General features: G+C 38.0%; 1 protein-coding gene across 1 annotated transcript; it reads right to left on the reverse strand.

Annotated features, from left to right (window-relative positions):
• Window positions 1–7,352: 7,352 nt before the first annotated feature.
• LOC130580585 (protein-lysine methyltransferase METTL21E-like) lies at window positions 7,353–21,562 on the reverse strand. The gene is made up of 5 exons (XM_057378180.1): window positions 21,509–21,562; window positions 20,500–20,585; window positions 11,301–11,458; window positions 8,733–8,850; window positions 7,353–7,785 (listed from the first exon to the last, which is right to left on the reverse strand). The coding sequence occupies exons 2-5, from the start codon at window positions 20,567–20,569 to the stop codon at window positions 7,361–7,363; spliced, it is 771 nt and encodes a 256-aa protein (XP_057234163.1). The 5' UTR covers window positions 20,570–20,585; window positions 21,509–21,562; the 3' UTR covers window positions 7,353–7,360.
• Window positions 21,563–22,112: the final 550 nt, after the last annotated feature.

Genomic DNA, 22,112 nt, shown 5'->3' on the forward strand with positions numbered 1-22,112 from the left:
TCTCTGCGGGAACTTCATGGTGTCTGCATCTATCTGAAATGGACACAACCTCAAGGGACGATGATCAATTTTATATGAATAAAGAGTCTGTATCTCCTGTGGACATCTGGTACTTGGCTTACCAACCACAACAGACTGAACTCTCTCTAATATCAGGCTGATCTCTGAAGTGTTGTCTTAGCTGGAGAAAAGATCCTCTTGGAAGAAAACACTGATTGTCTAGTGAACTGGTTGAGTAAGTTCTTCTAATGACTAAGAGAAATGTAGCATACAAAAATAAAGAAAGAAAGAAATAGATAAATAGATAAATAGTGACAATAGGTTAAGGTTTTTTTTAAAATTTGCATGCTTGTCTTTGACATTATCTCCATGAAAYATTAGGTGCTTTCCTGAAGTTTCAAGGATATATCCAGTCCCTTCAGTATTATTTTTGAGCAGAGAGGCAATGCCTCCAGAGTTCTGTGGAGCCTTCAAATGCTCTTGCCATCAGTGCCTCCATCCCTCCATTTATATTACACAGAATTTAAACATCGTGGTAATGAACTAGTTTGCTTAAATTATGTATATCTCCTTCTCCCACTAAAAGAAACAGCAGGTGTCTCTTGATCCAGACTGGGAAACAGTGGTGAGGAATTTTATGTATTTGCCTAGGGGTTGTGGTGCTCATTCAAGAAGACGAAGACTGAAGTTCAAGGTCTCTTGTCATCACAGAGATAGATGGGAACACTCTCTGCTTCCTGCTCTGCACCCAGGAAGGCAGGAGTTATGGGACCAGACCCCAGAGACCCAAAGCCAAGCTCAGCCCTGCACAACAAAGAGCTTTCAGGTGGGAAGACCCACCAAGGAGTCTCCTGATAACTCACTGAACCGCATACACATTTTACAACAAACTWCCATGAGACTGAAAAAATGGCTGAGGCCACACAAATGAAAAACTATCCCATATCTATTCTTTCCACCTCTTTCTACACTTTGATCTCCTTTTATCCTACAACTATCCCAACCTGTGGTAGTGCTGAGATTACAAGTGTTTATCCTTATGTACTAAACAAAAGGCAGATTCCTGTTCACAAGCTGTGTGAGACAATTTGTCTTATAAAACTTTTTCCTGCATCTATTATTCAGTTGTATAAGGCTGCTATAWGGACTATCTGCTAGGAGTTTACTGAAAAATGGGTGCTAGACTGCAAACAAGTATTGAATAAAGCTGAGCTATTTTACATAGCTCAGCAATAATTTCCATATKATTTCTTATCTCTGCAACCTTCTGCACAGCTTGTTTAATATTTTTTTYCMCTGCATTTTTCTGATTATAATTTGYTGGGACTCTTCTGGCAAAGTTCAAATGCAGTATAAAACAGTGAGTTTACAGTATGCATAATTTTGTAGTCTTAACTTTCTAATTCAGACTTACCATGCTTCTCCATCTGTGTCTTCCCATTTTAAAGCAAAGCCATACCACTTGATTCAATAAACTGGAATAAAGTCATTGYGTCTTTCTTACAGTTTATGGCAGCACAACAGCACAATCACAGAATATCCTTGAGCTGGAAGAGACCAAAAGGATCACCAAATCCAACTATACAGGGATCAAAGTRCACAACCWTGACATTGTTAGCACCATGRTCTAACCAAYTGAGCTAATCTTACAGGGGAAGAATGTTCCAGACTTTCACTGTTAGGTCACCACATCCATGTGTTTTGGTTGTTCAGGCCATTTGGGGAACATTGCTAACAATCTTATTTCGAGAGAACAGTAGAAACAAAATCATGAGAAATCATGTGTTCTGAGCAAAAGATGATTCCCACCATCAAGAAATCTGTGCAGTTACCCAGAGTGTTTTCATACACTTTACCAATTAATACAGTAYTTATTGGCTATTGGCAGGAACACAGCCAATATTTAATGACCTTTCTACATTGCTGCCAAGGCTGAGCCCTTTGGTGTGCAACAGTCYTTGCTGCACTCAGGGGTATAGTAATCACAGGCACCTTGAGAGAAACAATATTTTCTGTTTACATGAACTGCTTTCAAGCTTGAAAGAATGTGAGTAGGGTCAATAACATGGAGRACAGATGGCCTATAGATAATTTATTATAATAATCTGATAATATATAATCTAGGTAATCCAATAAAGAAATAATCTCATATTAGAGGTTAATAATCGCTAAAAATCAATTCACTTCTGTATAAAATTCATCTAATTATGGACCTCCTAGGACATAAGAATTTAGGATTTCCATGCATTTGGACTGCATGCCTGGGTACCCCCTARGAGCACAGCATCTCTCAAGTAATCCTGATTTACTTGTCTCTTGATTTCCAATTACCATTCTGCCTCAGAGACAGCAATAGTCACACTGGTGTATTTTAGAGCCCAGTATTTCAGATAAATGGCACAACTGCTGCTGCAGGTCTTTAATAAGGAGAAGAAAAGAGGACAAAGACAGAAGTGGATTTGTACCCTACGAGAAGAACAGGTTCATATAAATGGCACCCTGCTATCGGTGGGACAATGGGCAAGCCAACAACTTATGGGCAACATCACATCAGAGGGGACACCAATACAGACATCTGCTACAGACCAGCTGATAGAGAAAAAGTGATGAAAAAGCCTTGTTTAAACARTCTGAGGAAGCATCAGCATCGTGGTGCCTGTTTCTGATAAGGACTCCGATCATCCTAGATATAGGCTAGAAAGGTAACTGGCAACACTTCAAGCATCTCAAGAAGTTTCTGAAGTGCTTAAGGGTCAAAAATCAATATTTTGGTGTGGGACTGGCCAGATTGGGAAAGTGCTCTGCTGAATATTCTATTCATAAATAATGGTCAGGGATAGGAGAGTCTGTCGCTGCATTGACTGCAGCAACTCTGATACGGTTGTAGGGTCTGATGAAAGACAGTAAGGCAAGCAGCAGAATAAAGACTTAGATTATATGACATTAAAGGAGATTCTAAAGAATTAGAACTATGCAAAAGGAAAAATTGTTTTCTTATTCTGATCCATTTCTGAGTGCTTATACTTTTAGGGTGTTTGTAAATGATCTACAGTGGCATGGAAATTCTTGTTTTTATGCAATAATAAAATTATTTTACTTTCCTTTCTGAATATAAGCAAATTCAAACAAGGTAGAGCACAGGAAATGTTATTTTCACTGTGAAGGAGCTTTGGTTCTGGACTTTCCCTTATGAGCGAGGTTAAAATCCCTTGACACTTGGCTCAGGTTCCTCTTTGCTTTATACCTGTGTAACAACATTTCCCTGAAGTCACAGACCTATTATAAGAATGAACATGTCAATTTCTTAATTAAACCCGTGGAGCAATGACATCTTGACAGCCTCTTTTTTCTTTGTCACTGACCTTGTCTTGAGATCACCTCAAGGTTACCAGTGCAGTAACAGTGGCTGAATAAAGAAAAGTCCTGCACCATTCACATCTTCGGAGTTCAAAGGATGAGAGTGAATTGGTGTCTTTTAAATCCATTCAGGTTTCAAGGTCCTGGGTTGTTTGGTAAATGTGGTATTCCTTCACAGGTCTGAGTCACCTGTGCTGACATACTCSATGTGACTGGCATGAAAGGTCCATTCAGGAGGACACTCGTGGTGTCCTTTTGGTCTTTCTTGCTCATCTAGAACTGACTGGTGCTTTCATAATGACCAGTATAAATTGTCCATCATTCAAATGCCATTTGGGCCACGGACTGTTCTTTGGGTATTTTTGGCAGTTGCATTTCTTAGGCTGGGGCTCCATTACTGCTTCAAAATGAAAATGAGGTTTGCATTGTAGATCTGTACTGTCATTTGAACGGCTTTTTTCTCAATTCTCAGCAGCTACAGCTTTTTCTTACAGTTGTTATAAGATGTAAAAGTCCAAATGAGTGKGTGTAATAATGCAAGGAAAACCAAATCACTCAAAGCTGCAACACTGAAATTCAGCAAGAGAGAGAMAAAACCACAATATGACCATATGGAAAATCTACAATGTTGAAAGGGTTTGTTTAATTCTGAGAGGGGAAAGGCAATGATTTGTAAAAAAAAAAAAAAACCTTGATGGAGTTATAAAATAAGCAGCAAAGTAAATCACTGCAATGATTTTGCATAAACTTTTTACAAAAAGAACCCTTCCTGAAAATATTAGCACTTATAAAACATTGGTTTTGGAAAATTTAGCAAATACTATTAAGTTACTTAAATATACTGTTGCTCTTAGGTTGAAATACAGAAAATCCACAGAATGGATTGAATTTACACCATACAACCCAAATTTATCACTTAAATTAGCATGATTACCATAACACTCTATAAGAGACTACAGCATAGGCAAGCTCTCTGGCATTCTTCAAAGGGGGAGCTCTTTCCCCCACAAATTCATCTGACCTTCTTGCCCCACTGCCTTTCAGAAACTACAGATACAAATGCRATGTGTATTAGCAACATAATGCACTGAATGACAATTTGATCCTTTATCTGAAATATTAGAACAAAGAATAAGTGGTAATTAAAATTATGACTGACTTCAGGGGTCAGTAAAACTTGACATTTGTGTGAGACTTAATCTCAGAGAGCAGAAATAAACTCCCTAGKCAAATGCCACATACGAGCTCACCCTCCACTGGTCATGGCTAATAACCTGCCCATCACACCAGAGGACAAAAGGTGGCTGTACAATAGAGCAGCCACTCATCAAAGATTTCCCAGGAAGTGTCACACAGCAGTGCTGGGCAGATTTGTGAGAAAAAGAACTGATGTTGCATTCCAGTAAATATTAACAAGCTGTTGGGCCTAAAGTGCTGAATCCTGACTCCACTGGACAAACCCATCTCCTGTCGACTTCAGCAGAAGCTCAGCAGGGGTCAGTCTGTGGCCCAAACAGGAGGGCTAGTCAGCAGGACAGATATTTAAGTGTTCACACTTCATCACTTTGCTGTAGTCTTCCTCTTTAGCCTTTGGAGTTCACAAGATCATTCCATTAATTATAGTGCCAATCCATTTATCCATGAAACATTTTTAGACTAAGATGCTCTTTCGGATACAAGGACTATGGTTACAATTGCAGTACATTTGATGATTTCAAGCAAATTAGGAGGAAGGAAGCAGGGAGAGAAAATCAAGGAATGGCAGAGATCCATRTTTCTTTCTTTATTCACTTACACTGAACTGTTTCTATTACACAACATGAAAAAAAATACTTCCATACTGCAGTCTTGTTTTTCTACAGCTCTAATTATCTAAGGACATACACACAGTAACATCTGTAAAGAGAGGCAATACTGTCATAGAGTCTAATTTTCTAGCTAAACTGATTGATCCAATAAATATGTTACCTCTATCTACAAATTTTGTCCAGGAAATTTACCGATGAGGATTAGATTTTTCTCTAAMAACCTCCAAGCCAAAATCTCACATGGGATCTCACAGCAGAAGAGAGCTGGAAAATAAACTTGACTCCCTTCTTTYTCATTTTGCTTCTGGGCTAAGACATGCTGCTGATTGCTTTAGTTTCATCCCAGGGTCACCCTTCATGTTTCACCAAGGRTGGTCCCATTATGATCAGTAGCAAGAAAGATGCTTTTCCCTTGTGCTGTGGTTCCTAATCCTTTCTGAAGTCAGTTTCACTGTATTCTCTTTCTCTTCCTCCATCTTACTTTCTCCCTACAGYCACCTTTTTTCTGCAACCCTCTTTCCAACAACAGATCCCTCCTTCCRCATCCTCATCTGCTCTCCTATATGTCTATAGGATACCCAGTTTCCACTGGAAAAGCTTGGCTGTTCAGCYCCTCCTCTCTGGAGCACTTCATTTCTAACATTGGACACCAGTGCTCAGCTGGGAGAAAAAGTACATTCCACATCCCATTTAGCACAGCTCTGCCCCACACTGGTGCCAGGCAGCAGTGTAAGTTACATCCATCTGCCACAATTAGAGATACAAACAATATGTATGGTCAGGAAGCCAACAACAGAAAACAAAAAACTCCTTGAGAGAATACAAATAGGAGCAAAAAACATAAACACTGACAGTCCCCAGAGCCTCCAGTTGCCTGCTGCAGTAGAGGTGGTTAAGCTCTCTTTACCTAAGAGACTCTAAGGGACCTGACTCAAAATCAACTACAAACAGAATCAGAAAATATGGTGTGTGGAAACARTAATTTTATTMATCTCTCCAAAAGAAAAGTCTTRGGTAGGCCACTGAAAACAGGAGCAYGCASTACTGASTGACTAAGAGGAAAGWATTTTGTTTGCTCATACTAAAAAMACAAACAAGTAYCTAAGGCTATCCATGCCTCAGCCACACCATGACAGGCTGGTTTAGTTTTCTGCCTCCAGCCASCAGCAGCCAGCAGTGCAAATCTCCTCTCTTGATGGCCACTGTCATTTTTCCATTGTTGTTCCCTCGGGTCCAGATAATGGTCTATTTTTGGAGGAGCAGACCTCCRGACCAAGAATTTAAAGTCTTTGCAAAGGGCAGCTGGTGATATGCTGTATGCTTCTAATGCAAGACCTTTGTTCAAGCAACAAAACATTTAACTCCCTCTTGCCTCATGTGTGCAGCTGTCTGTTGAAGAATCCCTGAGTTTAAATAAAAAATGGAAGCACAGTCATTAAATTAAGAGTAACCAATAGATTCTATCCCTTTATTATAAGGGTATTTTTCCCAGCTGGTGAGGCTTTCTTCAGCTAATTTAATGTCCTATTAAAGACATTCAAAGGAAAGATTAGCATGATAGTGAGAATGGGAAAATACCAGATTTAACACCAAAACTTTTAAATACAAAGATTTATCATAGTCTTAAGTTTCAAATTCATTATATGACCCATAAGAAAAATAGGAAGACTTGGGAAAATTATTAGAGTTGTCAGCTGTCATATTTTGAACTGGGCCAAAACCCAAAAGCACCATACCCACAACGCTCCCTCCCTTCCCCCACCGGAGAGGGAGAAGGGAGAGCAAAAGCCCAATTAACATGAAAATTTATGGCTTTCAGATAACATGACATAATTGAGAGAAAGATACGTATATGCTCCAGAGAATGGTCAGACAGGCTGAATAACTTAAGTTGCAAAACAGATTTATTACTAAAAACTATTAAGAATACTACTGCACCGGGGAGGGGTGCAGTAAAACCATGACATCAGCACATAAAAGTCAAGAAAACTTTACAGATACAACTCTTCTATGTAAAACACTATTGGCAAATTGAATTTAGGAATTTTTAGGGATGSACTAGGAATGTGATTATTTGTTTTAGCTATCTCTAAAAATGTCATTCATGTAGGTGTCAGGAGCTACTAGCACGGAAACTATTAAAGAGAGAACAAACTGCAGAACAGCTGAAACTGTCACCTCCCTATATGTCTCTTTCAGACCATCAGTTTGGAAGGTCTGCCTTTCATCCTGCCTTTCCTCATTGCTTTAAACAAGGCTATGTTCAGACTGGGGAAATTAGAAATCATCTCTAAGTCAAACAGTGTCTGAAAYCTGTCCACAAACTGGTTCTCTTTCTCCAACCTAAATTTCATAGCCCACAGAATAACAGTATCATTCTTGCACAAGTGGTCAAAAGTTAGGAGGAGTTCATCCAGGAACGGATGGTAATAAACTACATCAGCAGCCATAATGTAGTCAAAGTGACAGGAAGAYCTAGGAAATTTCTTTTCCAGATCAATTCCCCAAGACAGTTCCTTAACACAAGGCTGGTGCTTGCATTTCTGCTTTGTATTTTGGAGAACATTGTGCTGAAGGTTGCCCAGYAGTTCTGGCAAATCTGTGGCAGTCACAAAGGCACCTGTGACACAGAAAAAACAAATACAATATTTGAATATACATCTCAACTTGAATAAAAGCTCATTCACAAAAACCACTGCACAAGAAACTGGTTTCATCAGGCAGCTCTCTATACTGAGGGTAATAAAAAATGTAATATACTGAGGGTAATAAAAAAATGTAAACACGCCCAAAAACTCTTAGTCATGCTTAAAACAAATATTTACTTCCTAGTAGTTCTACTCTACAGATTGCCATCTAAATGCAGTTGGTGGGGAGAAACCAGATACTTACTGTATCTTGATATCACACTGGTTAAAAGTACAGTGGCTGACTGGGGATTGAAGAATACCAATTACTGAATTCAAGAAGTCAGCATGAGATTTAAGCACTGCCTCAGGTTCTTTTCTTCTCACGCAATAAGCCATTTTCTCAAACTACAGAAAGCTGACGTTCTGTTAAAATGCAGAAGCCACTGACCTGGATTACTCTTGATGAAGAATAGGATGTCATGAGAGAAAACACAACAATTTTTCTGTCTGTAGCAGAAAAATCAAGGTGCTGAAGGAAAATACTGAAACACAAATGGATAGAAAGTGACCTGGCATCCAAGAGCTGTTTGGTCAAAGGAAGAGGATGCGCTGGTCATATCTACATCTGGCTCAATCTGTTTGCCACTGACATCCTGTGAAGCTACTAATTTCTTATTTTGATCCCCAGTTTAACACAGTTAATGACAACATACCTACTGGGACCTCCTTTTTTGCATCAAGCCACTCAAAGAAAAAAAAAAAAAGAAACAAAAAAAAAACCCTCATGTTTCCTAACAAGTCTTTTAGAATTTACTGTTTCTTGTTCTTGGAAGCTTTTAAAAGAACGTATTTTAGAAGAACCAGGCCACGTCCTTTGTCCTCCACTATTCATCTGAGAGATGTTTCAAAGAGCATAAGAGAAATGTCATATACTCACCCAGCAAACTGGCTACTATGGAGACCAAGCCAGTTCCAGCTCCAATTTCAATCACRTTTTTGTCAACCAAATTGTATTGTTTAGGGTTAGTTTCCAAAAAATAACATAGAACAAGAGCCTGTAGGGGAGGAAATACATGAACAACTGAACAAACTGACGAAAAAAAATCCCTTTACTGAATATGAATTGTCATTTAAAAGCATGTAAAACAATTGTTGTCTGCTCAAATGAGCAGTTCTTATTCAAGCATTATCCCTAAAGGATCACCGCTCACTCTGATCTTTGGGCTCTATGGGTCACAAAATAAATGCTACAGCATGCCTCCATASAGGTTTATAAATTGTTACAGCCAGAAGGAAAAACTGCAATTAGATAATCTGTCACAACTCACAACATGAGCTGTAAAATTCCATTCCTGCCTGTAACTGGACTTACTCTGGTTGACATACAATGTGTCCTTCACAAAGACATCTTGATATAAGGACTGCTTGTGACARAAAATCCACAACCCTTGTTAAGTTCTTCCAATAGTCAATTAATTCTAACAATAACTAATGATTGTTAAAGTTCAAAAGGAACAAATAGATTTACCCCATTTTCTTCCAGTTCTGTTTGTTTGCAGTTTCTATGTGCTTACTTTGTTAAGCTTAGCAAACTTTCATAATAAATACAGCCCCAAAGAGCATCTACAACAGTCTCTTTATCTATATATTTATGTAGAAGCTGTGATTAAGAATGTTCTTCAGCTTTTCTGCCCTGCCTCAAACTGCCCAGTGAGTTTTAGCTCACTGTTGAAACAGAAAAGGCTAATTTTATTTCTCTGGTAAAGATAGTTTCCAGATTTTCTTCYGTATTTTTCCCAGAATTTAATAGTTGTGTTGTCTCCATTGACAAATAGGATGGTTGCTACATCCTCTCACAATACAGATGACCATTTGGAAAGGCAATCATTAGTGGCTTGCTCTGGCACAGCAAAATTAGTTTTGTTTTTAACTAATTAAGAATGAGAAGGAAAGGAACAGGAAGACTGCTGATCCAATGTTAACAGGCTAGAAATTCAAACAAAGACTTTGTTTTCTACCTCTTAATTCTGAGCACAGAAGAGAAGGTAATGTAACTTACATATATTATTTCATAAAGAGCACTTTGATATAGAAATAGGTCTGTGAGAATCAGAATAATAAAAGTCAGGTTTCTAAAGATTTGGTCTGATATTTGACACATTATATTAGGATTTCCTCCCAGTTACATCAATTCCTATAAATCCTTCTCTCAGAGTTTTGCAGTATTCTCTTATAGAAACTGGCTGGCATAATCAAAGTTTCTGAGGGTTAAATCAGGGAAACTTTGAAATCTGCCTTACTTTCCATGAAACATGCAGAAACTTTACTTTCCTTAAAGTTTCTGCAGTCTTGACAAATTTGGCTGACATTTTTCAGATTTCAAGTACAGCTAGATGGAAGTGGAAGGAAAAACATTAAGAGACAGAGATCAAAGGGATGTCTTCCTTCCACAACAAAATTGGCTAAGCCCTTCCAGATTAAAAGGAAAACAAAAAAAAAAACAAAACAAAACAAAACAAAACAAAACATTTTTCAGTGAAGCCCACGGTTCTGTGAGAATAATTGGTAGTCAGCCAAACTTTCCATGAAGACATGCACTGAGGTCACTAAAATATATAGTACAGATGACTGATCCAGGTCTCCTAAAACAAGAAACATCATTTGGACTTCAAAATAGAAGAGTAAGACAACYATCCTCAGCTGAGCTATGGTCATGCTTCTGAAAAATAGTATGATCCTAGGAGGCTGATGCAGTTGGGATAAAGAAATGGAGCATCCTGGGTCTTTCCTCTAGGGACACAAATTTCAAGGTGTTTCATGGCACCCCCCTGGTGATTTCTTTCACTCTTAATTATTTCTAAACAGTCAGTTTGCTGCACCGCACAGATTAAAAACTTGAAGGAGGCTCCTTGTRTGGTGAATGTGTTGATGGTTCTTACATCAAGAGCCAAGGACGGTGGTTCTCTCCAACTAATTTTCTAGCTGCTTAAGAAACTGGAAGCTCCAGCTGAACATTTTCTCATGTCTATGTATTAACAAGGTAAATTTGTTTCTTACATGAGTAGGTTGAGTAGCTTCTATGAGTGCTAACACCTTGTGAGCTCGTATCACAGTTGTTTCCGCAACCTGGATCTGCCTGCTACACAGCCATCTGTATTTATAAAATGTACAGAAATGYAATCATCATAAAACTGCCATATTTCTTTCAAAATATGCTTGTAATTGGCTATATAGGATTAAAAKTTAATGGTAAGCCAGGAGGGGACACAAGATCATATACCTTGTGTGACTGGGGCACAAACAAGAAATAGCATGTAAGCTTTGAGAAATGTGAATCCACACAAAACCAGGTTAGATTCARGTTTGGGTTTGTGGAACACAGAAGCACAGAATTATTTCCTTGGTTTTACAACATAAAACAAAATGTATTTATCATACAAAACAAATTTAAAAGTGCTAGAAGGTTCCAAAAATAAAAAATCATTATATCACAAAAATATTGTACCGATGGCCAGACGACTGCCCCGTAACAATCAGTGGCTTCTGTAATTCTTATCTCATGGCCAGCAAAGTGAAAACCTTCCCAGGTCTTATGAGTTATAAGATCAGGAAAAAAACGCCTTCCCATGATTTCTGCAACTATCTTTTCATCTTCTCTTTGCCCTGGAAACGAAAGTGTAAAAGGTCAAACAGGCTGAGTGGACTGATAATGAAACTGYCGATTCATATTAAAAAGCTGATTTGGAAGCAAGAACTTAAATTACATCTGTGAATAAAAATACATTTCATCATCAATGGTTAACATGGTACACAGCAATTCTGCTGAATTTTAACTGAAATTTTCAGTGTGTGACTAAATAATTTCTTTTCCTTTTTCGCTGAAGCAGCCAAGTTCATAAAAAGGAAAGAAGAGGAATGTTAGCACACATTGTTTTGTATTTCAGCAGTCCAAAAGAAATTTTTAAACTTCTTTTTMCCTTCCAGAACAGCTGCCCTAGTATAGATACTCACAGTCTTATGCACCCGGATTTTTCATTATTCTCCATATCCTTTTACAGTTCCCTTTCCCCATATTATGGTTCTTTTTGACAGTAAACAAAAGGAGCCAGATATCATTTATAAGTCTGTCACAAAACTYGTGAAACAGATCCTAGCAACACAAATGATGACAGACAGGAGTGAAAGCACTCGTGTTGTCGGGAAAGCTTATCCGCCCACCCCAACAGAGCCCTGTCAGAGGGATTCTTTCCAGTTGGCTTGATATCCCAAATGCCATCCCTGTTGCTAAGAGAAGAATATTTATGATAGCTAACATAATCCTGGATAACTCTTCTAACAGGAGAGGATTCATTCCTTTTTAGCTGAATACCAAGCTAGTTTCAGTTTTGCCATCATCACACAAAACTGAAATGTTAGGATGAAAAATTTTAGAAAAAAAAAATACATAACTGAAGTTGTCTAGAGCATTTTCTTAGCAAAGTCTAGGTTCATTCCAAGTTCTCACAGGAATTTCACTTTCGTTGCCAGTTATGATCTGTTGGCAAACCAGCAAAAGCAAAACATGTTTACAAGCTACACCTTCTAGAAAGCATGCTAGASATTTAATAACTGAGTTACCACTGTGTCCAAAGCAGAGTTTCTGTATCAATCCTGCAGCTCCCGAATATATATATATAATATCAAAATCACAGATATTAATTTTGGGATCTGCATGGAAATTGCAAGCCAAATGGCTGTTAAAAAACAGCATTGATGCTTTTGTCAACATAAAACACTGAACATTGGTCTACTGAAGATTCTTCACATTTTCTTCCCCCTCAAATCATTGCAGTCACAGGACATAACGATCCCAAGTGCTGTCATTTACCTTGCCATATACCTCTATATTTTCATTGTCATAAGCTGTGGACAAAGTCTCTCTCCCTTCTTTGTGATGCACGGCCCAAGGAACAAAAGCAGGGATGAGCAAAGAAAAAGATTATACCAAACAAAAGACATCAGGAAGCTGCTCAGACTCATTAGCCCATGCTTTAAGCTTATATCTCAGCTTTAAGAGTCAGAGGAAATTAGAGAATAGCAGCAAACAAAGAAAAAAAAAATGTGATATTTTGGTATATTGACACCAAGACACAAAATCCCAACAAAAACTRACTAACCAACTATAGCACTTGTAGAATTTATTGTGGGGGTAGAGGGRAGAACTCTAATCATGGGATACAATGAAATTAAAAACAGTGCCATGTACATGCTACTGGAAAAAAAAAAAATTATAAATTTTATAGCGGTAACTAAAATAAAATGTTCAACATTGAAAAGATGGCATTTTAAGATGTTAGGAAACAAGCAGTATGTGTCAGCCTCTTCAAGCCTCTAATGTTAAGYTGGGAGAAAACACATGCATCACTGTGCCTGTAATCAGGGAGCTCTTAAAAAACATGAGTGGAGTGCCAGGAAAATACTGCTCCAGGGCAAAATTAATCTTCTTTTTATGAAAGAAATAATAAAAAGCTGTCTTATTACACATATCATAAGTGTATTTAATAGATCATCCTGTTTCCAAGCACACCAGATACCAAGCCTGCTTTTAATCTTCTCCAATTGCTTGGAGCAGTCTGATCTTGCTCTGTGATCATTACTAGCTGTGGAAGTAAAAGCTATTCTTTCTATTACCTTTCAATTACAACCATTTTTCTTGATTCTTCCTCCCCTGACATCTGTTTTGGATCCAATTTTGTWGAGAAGCTGGTGACTTATTAAGTCTTAACTTATAAAGCTCCTTCCAGAAGATCTATAAAASTTCAGCAGCATTACAGCTGCCCCTCTAGCACTCAATAAACATTTCCCACCTATTCCCTAGAGGATCAGCAAACTTTCTACTTCAGGTTTGCAGAGCACCTACACTAACAGTTTGTAGGCCACTGCTCCTTTCCTGAGCTAAACTATCTGCACCCCTGAAAAAAGAATCCTGAATCTGCTGATCAATAACAACACTTCAATTTTTGCCCATCTTATCCCTTTGGTCTTCTTCCAGGTGTCTTATCTGGAGAAGCTTCCAACTTTTTTTTTTTCCTTCTAAGAAGACATTATTATTGTGAGAATCGAAAAGAATATATGTTTCATCAGAGTTATCATGTGTTAGACAAAGCCCAAAGGAGAAACTTTATCAGAACCAGGATGCTAATGATCCTGACAAAGAGTGCTGACAAAATAAGGAGTGYAGACTTTTAGTCAGATTCATTTATTCCATACAAGTTTCCCTTTKCAAAGCAAAAAACACTCCTCTGCTACTTTTTATCTTTCAGAACAAATTCTTGTGGGAGTGTACAAAAGGAAAGAAGTTAATTTTTCTGTAACTGTCCTAAAAGAAGTGAGAAAAAAAAATAAACTAGTGGGAAACCTTTCAAGCAATATAAAAGTGGTTGCAAGAGCAAATAAAATCCAAGCGATATAAATTCTTAATATCTGAAAACATTAAGAAAATTCTTCTGGTACTTTGATCAAACTAATTTCTTAACAAATGTAAAAAGCTGAAAAGGGGGTTATTCTCCTGGAAGTGTTTACTTCTGTGTTAGTCCATAGTCTGTTGTTCAAAAAAAAAAAAAAAATCCTGAAATTATGAGTCAATTAATGGCTYCTAATGGCATTTTAAGACAAAAGAAGATAACTCATCAATAGAATAGGGCTGGATAAGAGCAGAAGAGGCCTGACTGACCTGGCTCTCAACCCTTGTAAGGATGGAAGTGCATAATGGGCATTTCCAGCAATAATGCTGGAAAACAGATACTGAACTATCAGAACTGAAAAGTCTGCCAGGACTGGCTCCTCCCTTCTTCACAGAGCCAGAACAATACAAACACATGGATTGTGYTTGACCAGATAGGTTTGCCCTCACTCCTCTTCTGTGAGGTGGAGAAGCGTGGAAGTGGTATACACACAGCATGATTTCCTTCAATCTATTCATTGATTTGCATGAGTAAACACAGAAACTACTGGAGTTTCTTGTGCCAGAACCTTATTTACAATAAGATGAGGCAGTTTGATCCTGTCCAGGTATCATATAGAAAATGAGATTATTTTTCTTAGTGAAACAGAAATCCTTTGGTCTTGAACTTGTGTACACAAAGAAGTTCCCATCTATAGATGCCTCAAATTCTTCAAGAATATCTTCAAGTTTCCTMAGACTTTTAGCTTAATAGGTTAATTACTTACAGTGTTCTTTGAAATATTTCAGATAAAGTACTGTTTATTATAGAATTCTAACAGCTTTGGGGCATGYTCCATGAGCTCCCTTGATTTTACATTAACATCAGGGCCGAGGGAAAATCTCATGTTCTGCTGACACATCTTCCACTGTATCAACCACATCAAATGAGCACAAATAKCATTCTCAAAGGCAAAACAACTGAAAGGGACATTCTAATTGTGTGGAAAACGGGAGTAGTGAAGTCAGTGCAGGTTAGTTAGAGAAACACGTGTCAAACTGCAAAATATTGTGTAGGGAACCAGAGGATTTTGGTGACATATTCACAAGTCATGTTAAAAAAAAATGTTAAAATGTTATAGGTTAGAACAAAACCTAAGGAAAGAAAATTACATGAGTTCTGCTAAGAGAAAGCTGGAGAAGTCCTTCAGGTAGGGTATGAAAGGTAGAAGGAAAATTACAGGAAACAGACCAGGTCAGAATGGAACAAATTGCAAACAGCAGCATCTTTTTCTGTAACAATGAAAAAGACAATCTTTATCTGCACACTTTTTGCTTAGAATGAGTAGAAATATTACCTGTTTAGAACCAAGCTACATGATCAGCTTTTTACACCACTTATCACATAAAATCATGCCTGGAAATATACAGTTTCATCAGAAATGGTAAACTAAAAATTCAGTTGGATATCTTCCATCAATTAAAAGCATGTGTTAAATCTCTCACTGCATAACTAGTGATACTGCCTACAATATTGTATTCTGCMCTGAATGAAAAGAGAGCAGAGAGAGGCACTGGAAAACCACCCTTAAAATGCAGAAAAAGCAGCAAAGACAAGGGGGCTAAATAAAAACTGTATTAAAAACAAAAGTTACCACTATCTTGATACCTCAATTAAAACATAGCTAAAAGAGTAAAAGGACCCTTCCACATGAAAGTTGTGCAGAATATACTAGCAGGTGATAGACAACACTTACAGACTCATTCACAAATACACAGAGTAACAAAAAATACTCCAAGTACTTTTCTAGTGGATAAGAATAGCATCCACTCAGAAACAACAATTTCACTCAGAAACAATAATTTCATTTATTGATTCATGGGAACAGCCTACAGGGAAAAAAAAAAAAACCCAATATATTCGTCTCTTCTGAGTGTTGGCTTGACTCGACTTAGTCTCTTGGGGTCGAATGGTGTCATAGCCCAATGTCATAAGGAAATAAGATCCAGTCATCTTCTGCTTCTCTCCTACTTTGATGGATTTTCTCCAACTGGCAAAAGGAATGAAATCCAAGACTTCAGCATGAACTTGACCTGATGAAGTTCAGCCCTACAGCAACATATTCTCCCTTCTCCAGAAGCAGTATACTCTCACCTGTAGAGTTTAGGTTTAAAATTTAGGTTTATTTAGATTTATCCTTACAGTATTTTAATACCATGCATCAACAGCTGTGAATTTAGTTCCTCTATGACTTCTCAGCAATTGTCTCCTGACAGGAGGATGRCCTATGCTGATATTACTGATTGAGTAATACAACAGAAAGTTCCCAAAAGATTCCAAGAATTCTTAGTAGCCAGAACTCCTCAGATGACCCTCACTCTGGATACATGGAGTCATCCAAACAAAACGTTTAAAGACTATATATTTTATATACATCACATTGATATAATACATATAATACATGTTGTTCAGATTATAAATTTCTATAATCGCTATCCATATATCCCAAAGTCAAGAGGACACCTGCAAATAAATCAGTAAGGGAACAAACCTCTAACAAGTTCTGTAACTGTAAGAGATGCCCGGAGAAATGTTACATTACTCCACTGATAGAAATCATCCAAAGGTATCCCAAGAAATCYRTAYGGGTATTWCCAATGGCTCAGACCAAGTTTAYCCTAAAACTATGTAAAGGTCCCAAYATTATGGGACTCYGGAGTCTCAGAATTTTTACTGAGYTACTGACAAGTCAGGATCAGAGTCCTAGTCTTGCAAGCATCACAGATGGATCCATGGAAACACACACAATCCTGRATCACAAAATATCCCAAAATTTCAGGCCGAATCACTTTAGTATCTTTATTTCATTCCACTTTGTTCTAGTTCATTCCAGTTCAGCCTAGGGCTTTCCTAAAGGAAGAGGATAGGTGGAAATATGAATCATGTCCTTGACTTCACAGAAGTCACATGTAACCTACACCTTCTAAGAATATAAAGTAAAGTACCGTTCCAGTACTTGTGTAAACTGCACAGTTATCTTTCCCTTACTTCACCCCTACCTAAAAAAAAGGGATCATTACATAAGTGTAGGCATTCCAGTACATTCATTACAAGCTCAACCTGCTGAAGTGATGGTAGTGAAGCAGTGTGTTATATTGATTAATCTGAGACACCATGTCAGAGTAATAAAACACTTGAAATTTTATACTTTGAAATGCAGAAATACTAAACTGCCACCCACAGGCARCCTCTTCTCAGCCAAGAGACAAGATGCACTTAGCCCAGAGCATAAGGACACAAGAACAGGAGAAGGGTTTGCTCACAGTATCCAGGCTATGTATTTACCCAGGTTTGAGAGGCACGTTTTCAATCTCATATTTACACCACTGATATCCCAGCCACATGCAAGTCACAGGTCATGTAAAAACCGTTAAGTGGCTGAAAATAGAAGTACTGCAGTCATTTTATCTCATGAGCACATAATGAATTCAAGTTTGCCAAGTACTTCCCTTGTTWCTTCATCATGTTTATCTGTCATCAAAAACATCTTCAGGTCTAGGCTCAACAGCTATTTAATCTCTAAAAATAACTAAATGAGTTCTCTTTGACTACAAAGCAGACTGTGTTCTTAAATTAGATGGTCTAATGTTTTTTTCAAAAAGTCAGCTAACTTCCTGACAGATAAGAGACTCAAGAAAATGCTCTCGGTTTTCACATACCAATAATTCTGGATTTCTAAAATATTTCTTCATGTAAAGGACCTGAAAGTAACCTAACAATACCAACCCACGTAACCACCCACTTTACTCATGTGGCAGTTAAGAAATATTTTTTATTTTCAAAATGTAGCTACTGCCAAGGCTAAAGAAGTGAAAAAAGGAAAGCTGGGCACATGGCTGAGAGGGAAGAATAAGCTACAGACTTCCCTACAGAGTTAATGTATGCTTTGATTATTTGAGTCCTGCCTGGAACTTCTGTTCTATCCATACACAAGAAGTTTCCACTTAAGTTTAGCAACTTCTTAAGTAAAAGTGTGACTACTTGTTGAGGGGASAGAAAGAGTACAGATAAATATTACATCAAGGAGGTGGGCCATTGGGAAATCAGGATTGCAAGAATCATGCTAGAAGGATAAMAAGTAAGGAAAAGTCCAACTATAAATCGGGCATTCAGCTATGAAGGGGTAGACTTGGGGTCTGTGCTCAGGTCTCAGGGTGTTTTTCACATTTTACAACAAAGTCTTTGAAGTCAGTGAAAAGGTGTCMGTGGGGAAGGAATGAGAGAAATAAAATTATCTTTAGAAATAATCCCAGAAATATGAATGAGAWGCTATGTCACTCCCTCTTCCCAGCTGAAATATCTTAAATTGTAARTTACAGGGTTGTTACAGGGTTAGGATGCTTTTCACTTGGCTCCATTCCAATATGTCCCRGTTAAGGCACCTTTCTGGACTCCAYCAAGATACTAGAAAGGATGGCAGGAATTTCCATCAATTATGACATCTGTCAGGCAGGGCAAGTGGAAGGAGTGTGTCCCTTCTAAAATGTCAGGAGTTACGAGAAGGTTACTAGGTCAGCATTTTCTCAGATATTTAGGGATTAAAAACTGAGCTGTGGCCAAGTGAAGGGAAACGATGGACTGTCAAGGACAAGTACTTGTTCTCCTTCTGGCTCAGAGATAAAATTATTCTGGGGTGAATTTACATAATGCAACAGGGGTAAAGTAATTAAGGATCCCAAGAAATTAAGACAGGAATGGTAGCATCTGATCTCAGAAACATTTAGCCAAGAACAGTTAAAGCTAACACAAGAAATTATGTGAGAAAAATGATAAAATTATAAAAGAGACATTAAACAATCAGTTCTCCACACCAACATTGTTAGAAGTCACAAAAGGAATAATCAGACTGGGTGAGGACCGACCTGTAASCTGAGAACCAGTAGTAATGGGAATCATGAACAAAAATAAGGAGTTTTATACTGGAGAATGTATGACAAGTTAATTAATAAGCAAGGAGAAGGCAGCAAATATAAAGAGCTCAGACTGAGAGGRTGGTGTAACACTRGAACAGGTTGCYCAGARAAGTTGTGGATGCTCCATCCCTGGGTATATTCAAGGCCAGGTCAGATGGGGCTTTGAGCAACCTGGCTTAGCGGAACACGTCCCTGCCCATGGCAGGGGGATTAGAACTAGACAGTGTTTAAGGTCCTTTCCAACCCAAACCATTTCATAATTCCATGATCCTGTGACTGGAACTTGCAAAGAAACTTCACTGGAATAAGAACCTTGTGAAATAGTTTTTGGGACTAGGCAGATGAAATAATGAAATAATGAAATAATGAAATAATGAAATAATGAAATAATGAAATAATGAAATAATGAAATAATGAAATAGAAATAGGGAAAGAGGTAGATAAAAAGGATGAAAACAAGGAAGGCACAGGTTCAGAGTGATCAAGCAGGCAAATCTCCATGCATCAGGTTCAGCACCCTTCCATGTCCAGAACCTGGCTTGGAATTAAGGATGGCAAAATCTGGTGTCAGATAAAACYGTAAAGATACCAAATTTTCCATTCACGACTCCTCATCCTCTTGGACTAATGTTTACWGACATGGAAGAGAACTATCTGGCACTACACAAACCACAACTCAGCTGAGATTTTAAATAAAAATATTATGAAAAATAWTTTTTTWAAATTTCCTCCTTATGCACTCAGCTGTAGATCATAACTAGACCCCAWCCCAAAGCACGTGCATTTGTCTCAATACTTTGCCTACTCCTGGTGACCACTAAAAAAGGGACGATTTTTGAACCTTTATGATCTTCAAAAATGTGCAGCCATGAGGGTACTTAAGAGGAAACACTGCCAACAAGCCCCCTGAAGGCAGGGTCTGAGGCTGTTTAGACACAAACCAACTTGTAATAACCAGTTCTCCTGACAGCCTGTAAACAAACTTCTCAGAATAGCTTGATCATAGTCACAGCTTCACTCCCTGGAATCAGACACAGGCACGTAACTGGAGGAGAGATGCCAGGCACCAGCAGGAAACTGCCAGGACCAAGTATGCAGGTATAACATACTTGGGATACCACGTGCATTGCTGGAATACTACAACAGGGTTATCTGTTGCAGTAAATGACATAAATGTAGTTCTTCAGGAAAATGAATGAGAAGATAGCTCAGGGTCAGCAAACTGATACTGTCAAAGATACTTTGTTCCTAATAATTAGCAATAATCTGAAGTGCAAAAAGAAACACAGTGAAATAAGAAATATTTTACCTTCTTGTCTTTCCAATTCTCTGACCCACTGATTTTGTAGATAATTATTCTGTGATGATGTCAAATCCATACTAATGCCACAAACCCTGGGACAGAGAAACACAAGCCTGCCTCAATAAAATTACTTTATTTCTTCTTTTACACATAAGCTTTATTAAAAAATATATTTTTACATGTATTATACTACAATTTACTAAAAGCAAACCAGTTCTTTGATAATTGTTGATACTTTGATAYGAATTTTAAATGTCCATTCTAATGTGGAAATTTGACTGATTTTTGCCAGGAAGGTTACAGGCATTATATAGTTAATAATCTACAGATGTCTAAACACCTAATAGGGATACAATTAAATAAGGCAGTGACTAATAGAATATCTCCCTATGGTGGGATCAAAGGAAAAAAAAAAGAAAAATAAAAAAAAGGAAAGGGCAATCAAAGTAAAAATATATTCTGAATATCAAATCTTCCTCATAATGCAAAGCCTTAGGCAGGTTTTTCTCTCAAAACTTCAGGATAAAGAGGACCATATCTATACATGAACTTAGCAACACCATTAGACAGGCAACAGAAAAGGGACTTAGTGGGATTCAAARCCTTTGTATGCATCCTCAGAATAACAAGTAGCATAGGAAACTACTGGGATATTAAGCAGAAAATGCTACACACATTCATCAACTTCTGCTACAGAAGTATTAAAAAAAAWTWWAAAAAAGACATTTTCTTCCCATTAGAAGACAAAATAAAAGGTAAAATCAGTCTACAGGACAAAGCCTTTGTATTTTGTGGTTCTCTACAATTTTTATGTCATTCTAAAAATGTTGAGGTACCCTGCACTACACAGCAAGCTTTCTGTGTCTAAAATAGGCATTCAGGAGTGCTACAAGTAACTAAGCAGGGCAAAACAACTCAGTTATGCTGTTTAAAGCAAATGATACAAACTAATCTAGAGTAAAAGTCACAGACAAGTGAAACACCACCAGCATCCCCACATTTCGGTCAATGTTACCKGAATCTCTTGCAGCTTTCCAAAGATGGTGCTCCAACAGCAGAGTCCTTATCTTCCCGGTGGCTTCCCCCCCAGACAGCCRCAGGCAAATGCGCGTTCCAAAGCGGTGTCACACATTGCCAACATCCCCACACCGGGAGCAATAACAAACCCCGACAGCTGCAGCACGAGCACAAAGAGGGCACCACACACCGGCCCTTATGTAAGGAGCAATTTTGGAACAGCAGGAGGCACCCACTCGAGGGGGCTCCAATCAACAAAGTAGCCAACTTGGGGATACTGTTTCCAAAAAAAATAGTGGCAGGGCCTTAGCAACCCTGTCACTAAAAAGTAACCAAAGAGCACAAAGTCATTCTTCACAGCCAAAAGAGTCTTCCAAGCATAGYGAAAAATTTACCTGCATTTGCATCAGGGGTATAGAAATGCATGCTCACATTGGAATGCAGAACTGTAGCAAAATAAACAACCCCCAAAASCCTAGCCTGCTTTACCCCATGACACAGCTGCATAAATGTACCACTCCTCCATATCCAAGATGTCCATTTGTTCAATAGATTGCAAACACTGTCATGGGAACAAACACAGGTATCTAAGACTTCCCTTT

The sequence above is a fragment of the Malurus melanocephalus genome, unplaced genomic scaffold (assembly GCF_030028575.1).
Source record: "Malurus melanocephalus ecotype Western Australia unplaced genomic scaffold, MMel_1.1 scaffold_344, whole genome shotgun sequence".
Lineage (NCBI taxonomy): Eukaryota > Metazoa > Chordata > Aves > Passeriformes > Maluridae > Malurus > Malurus melanocephalus.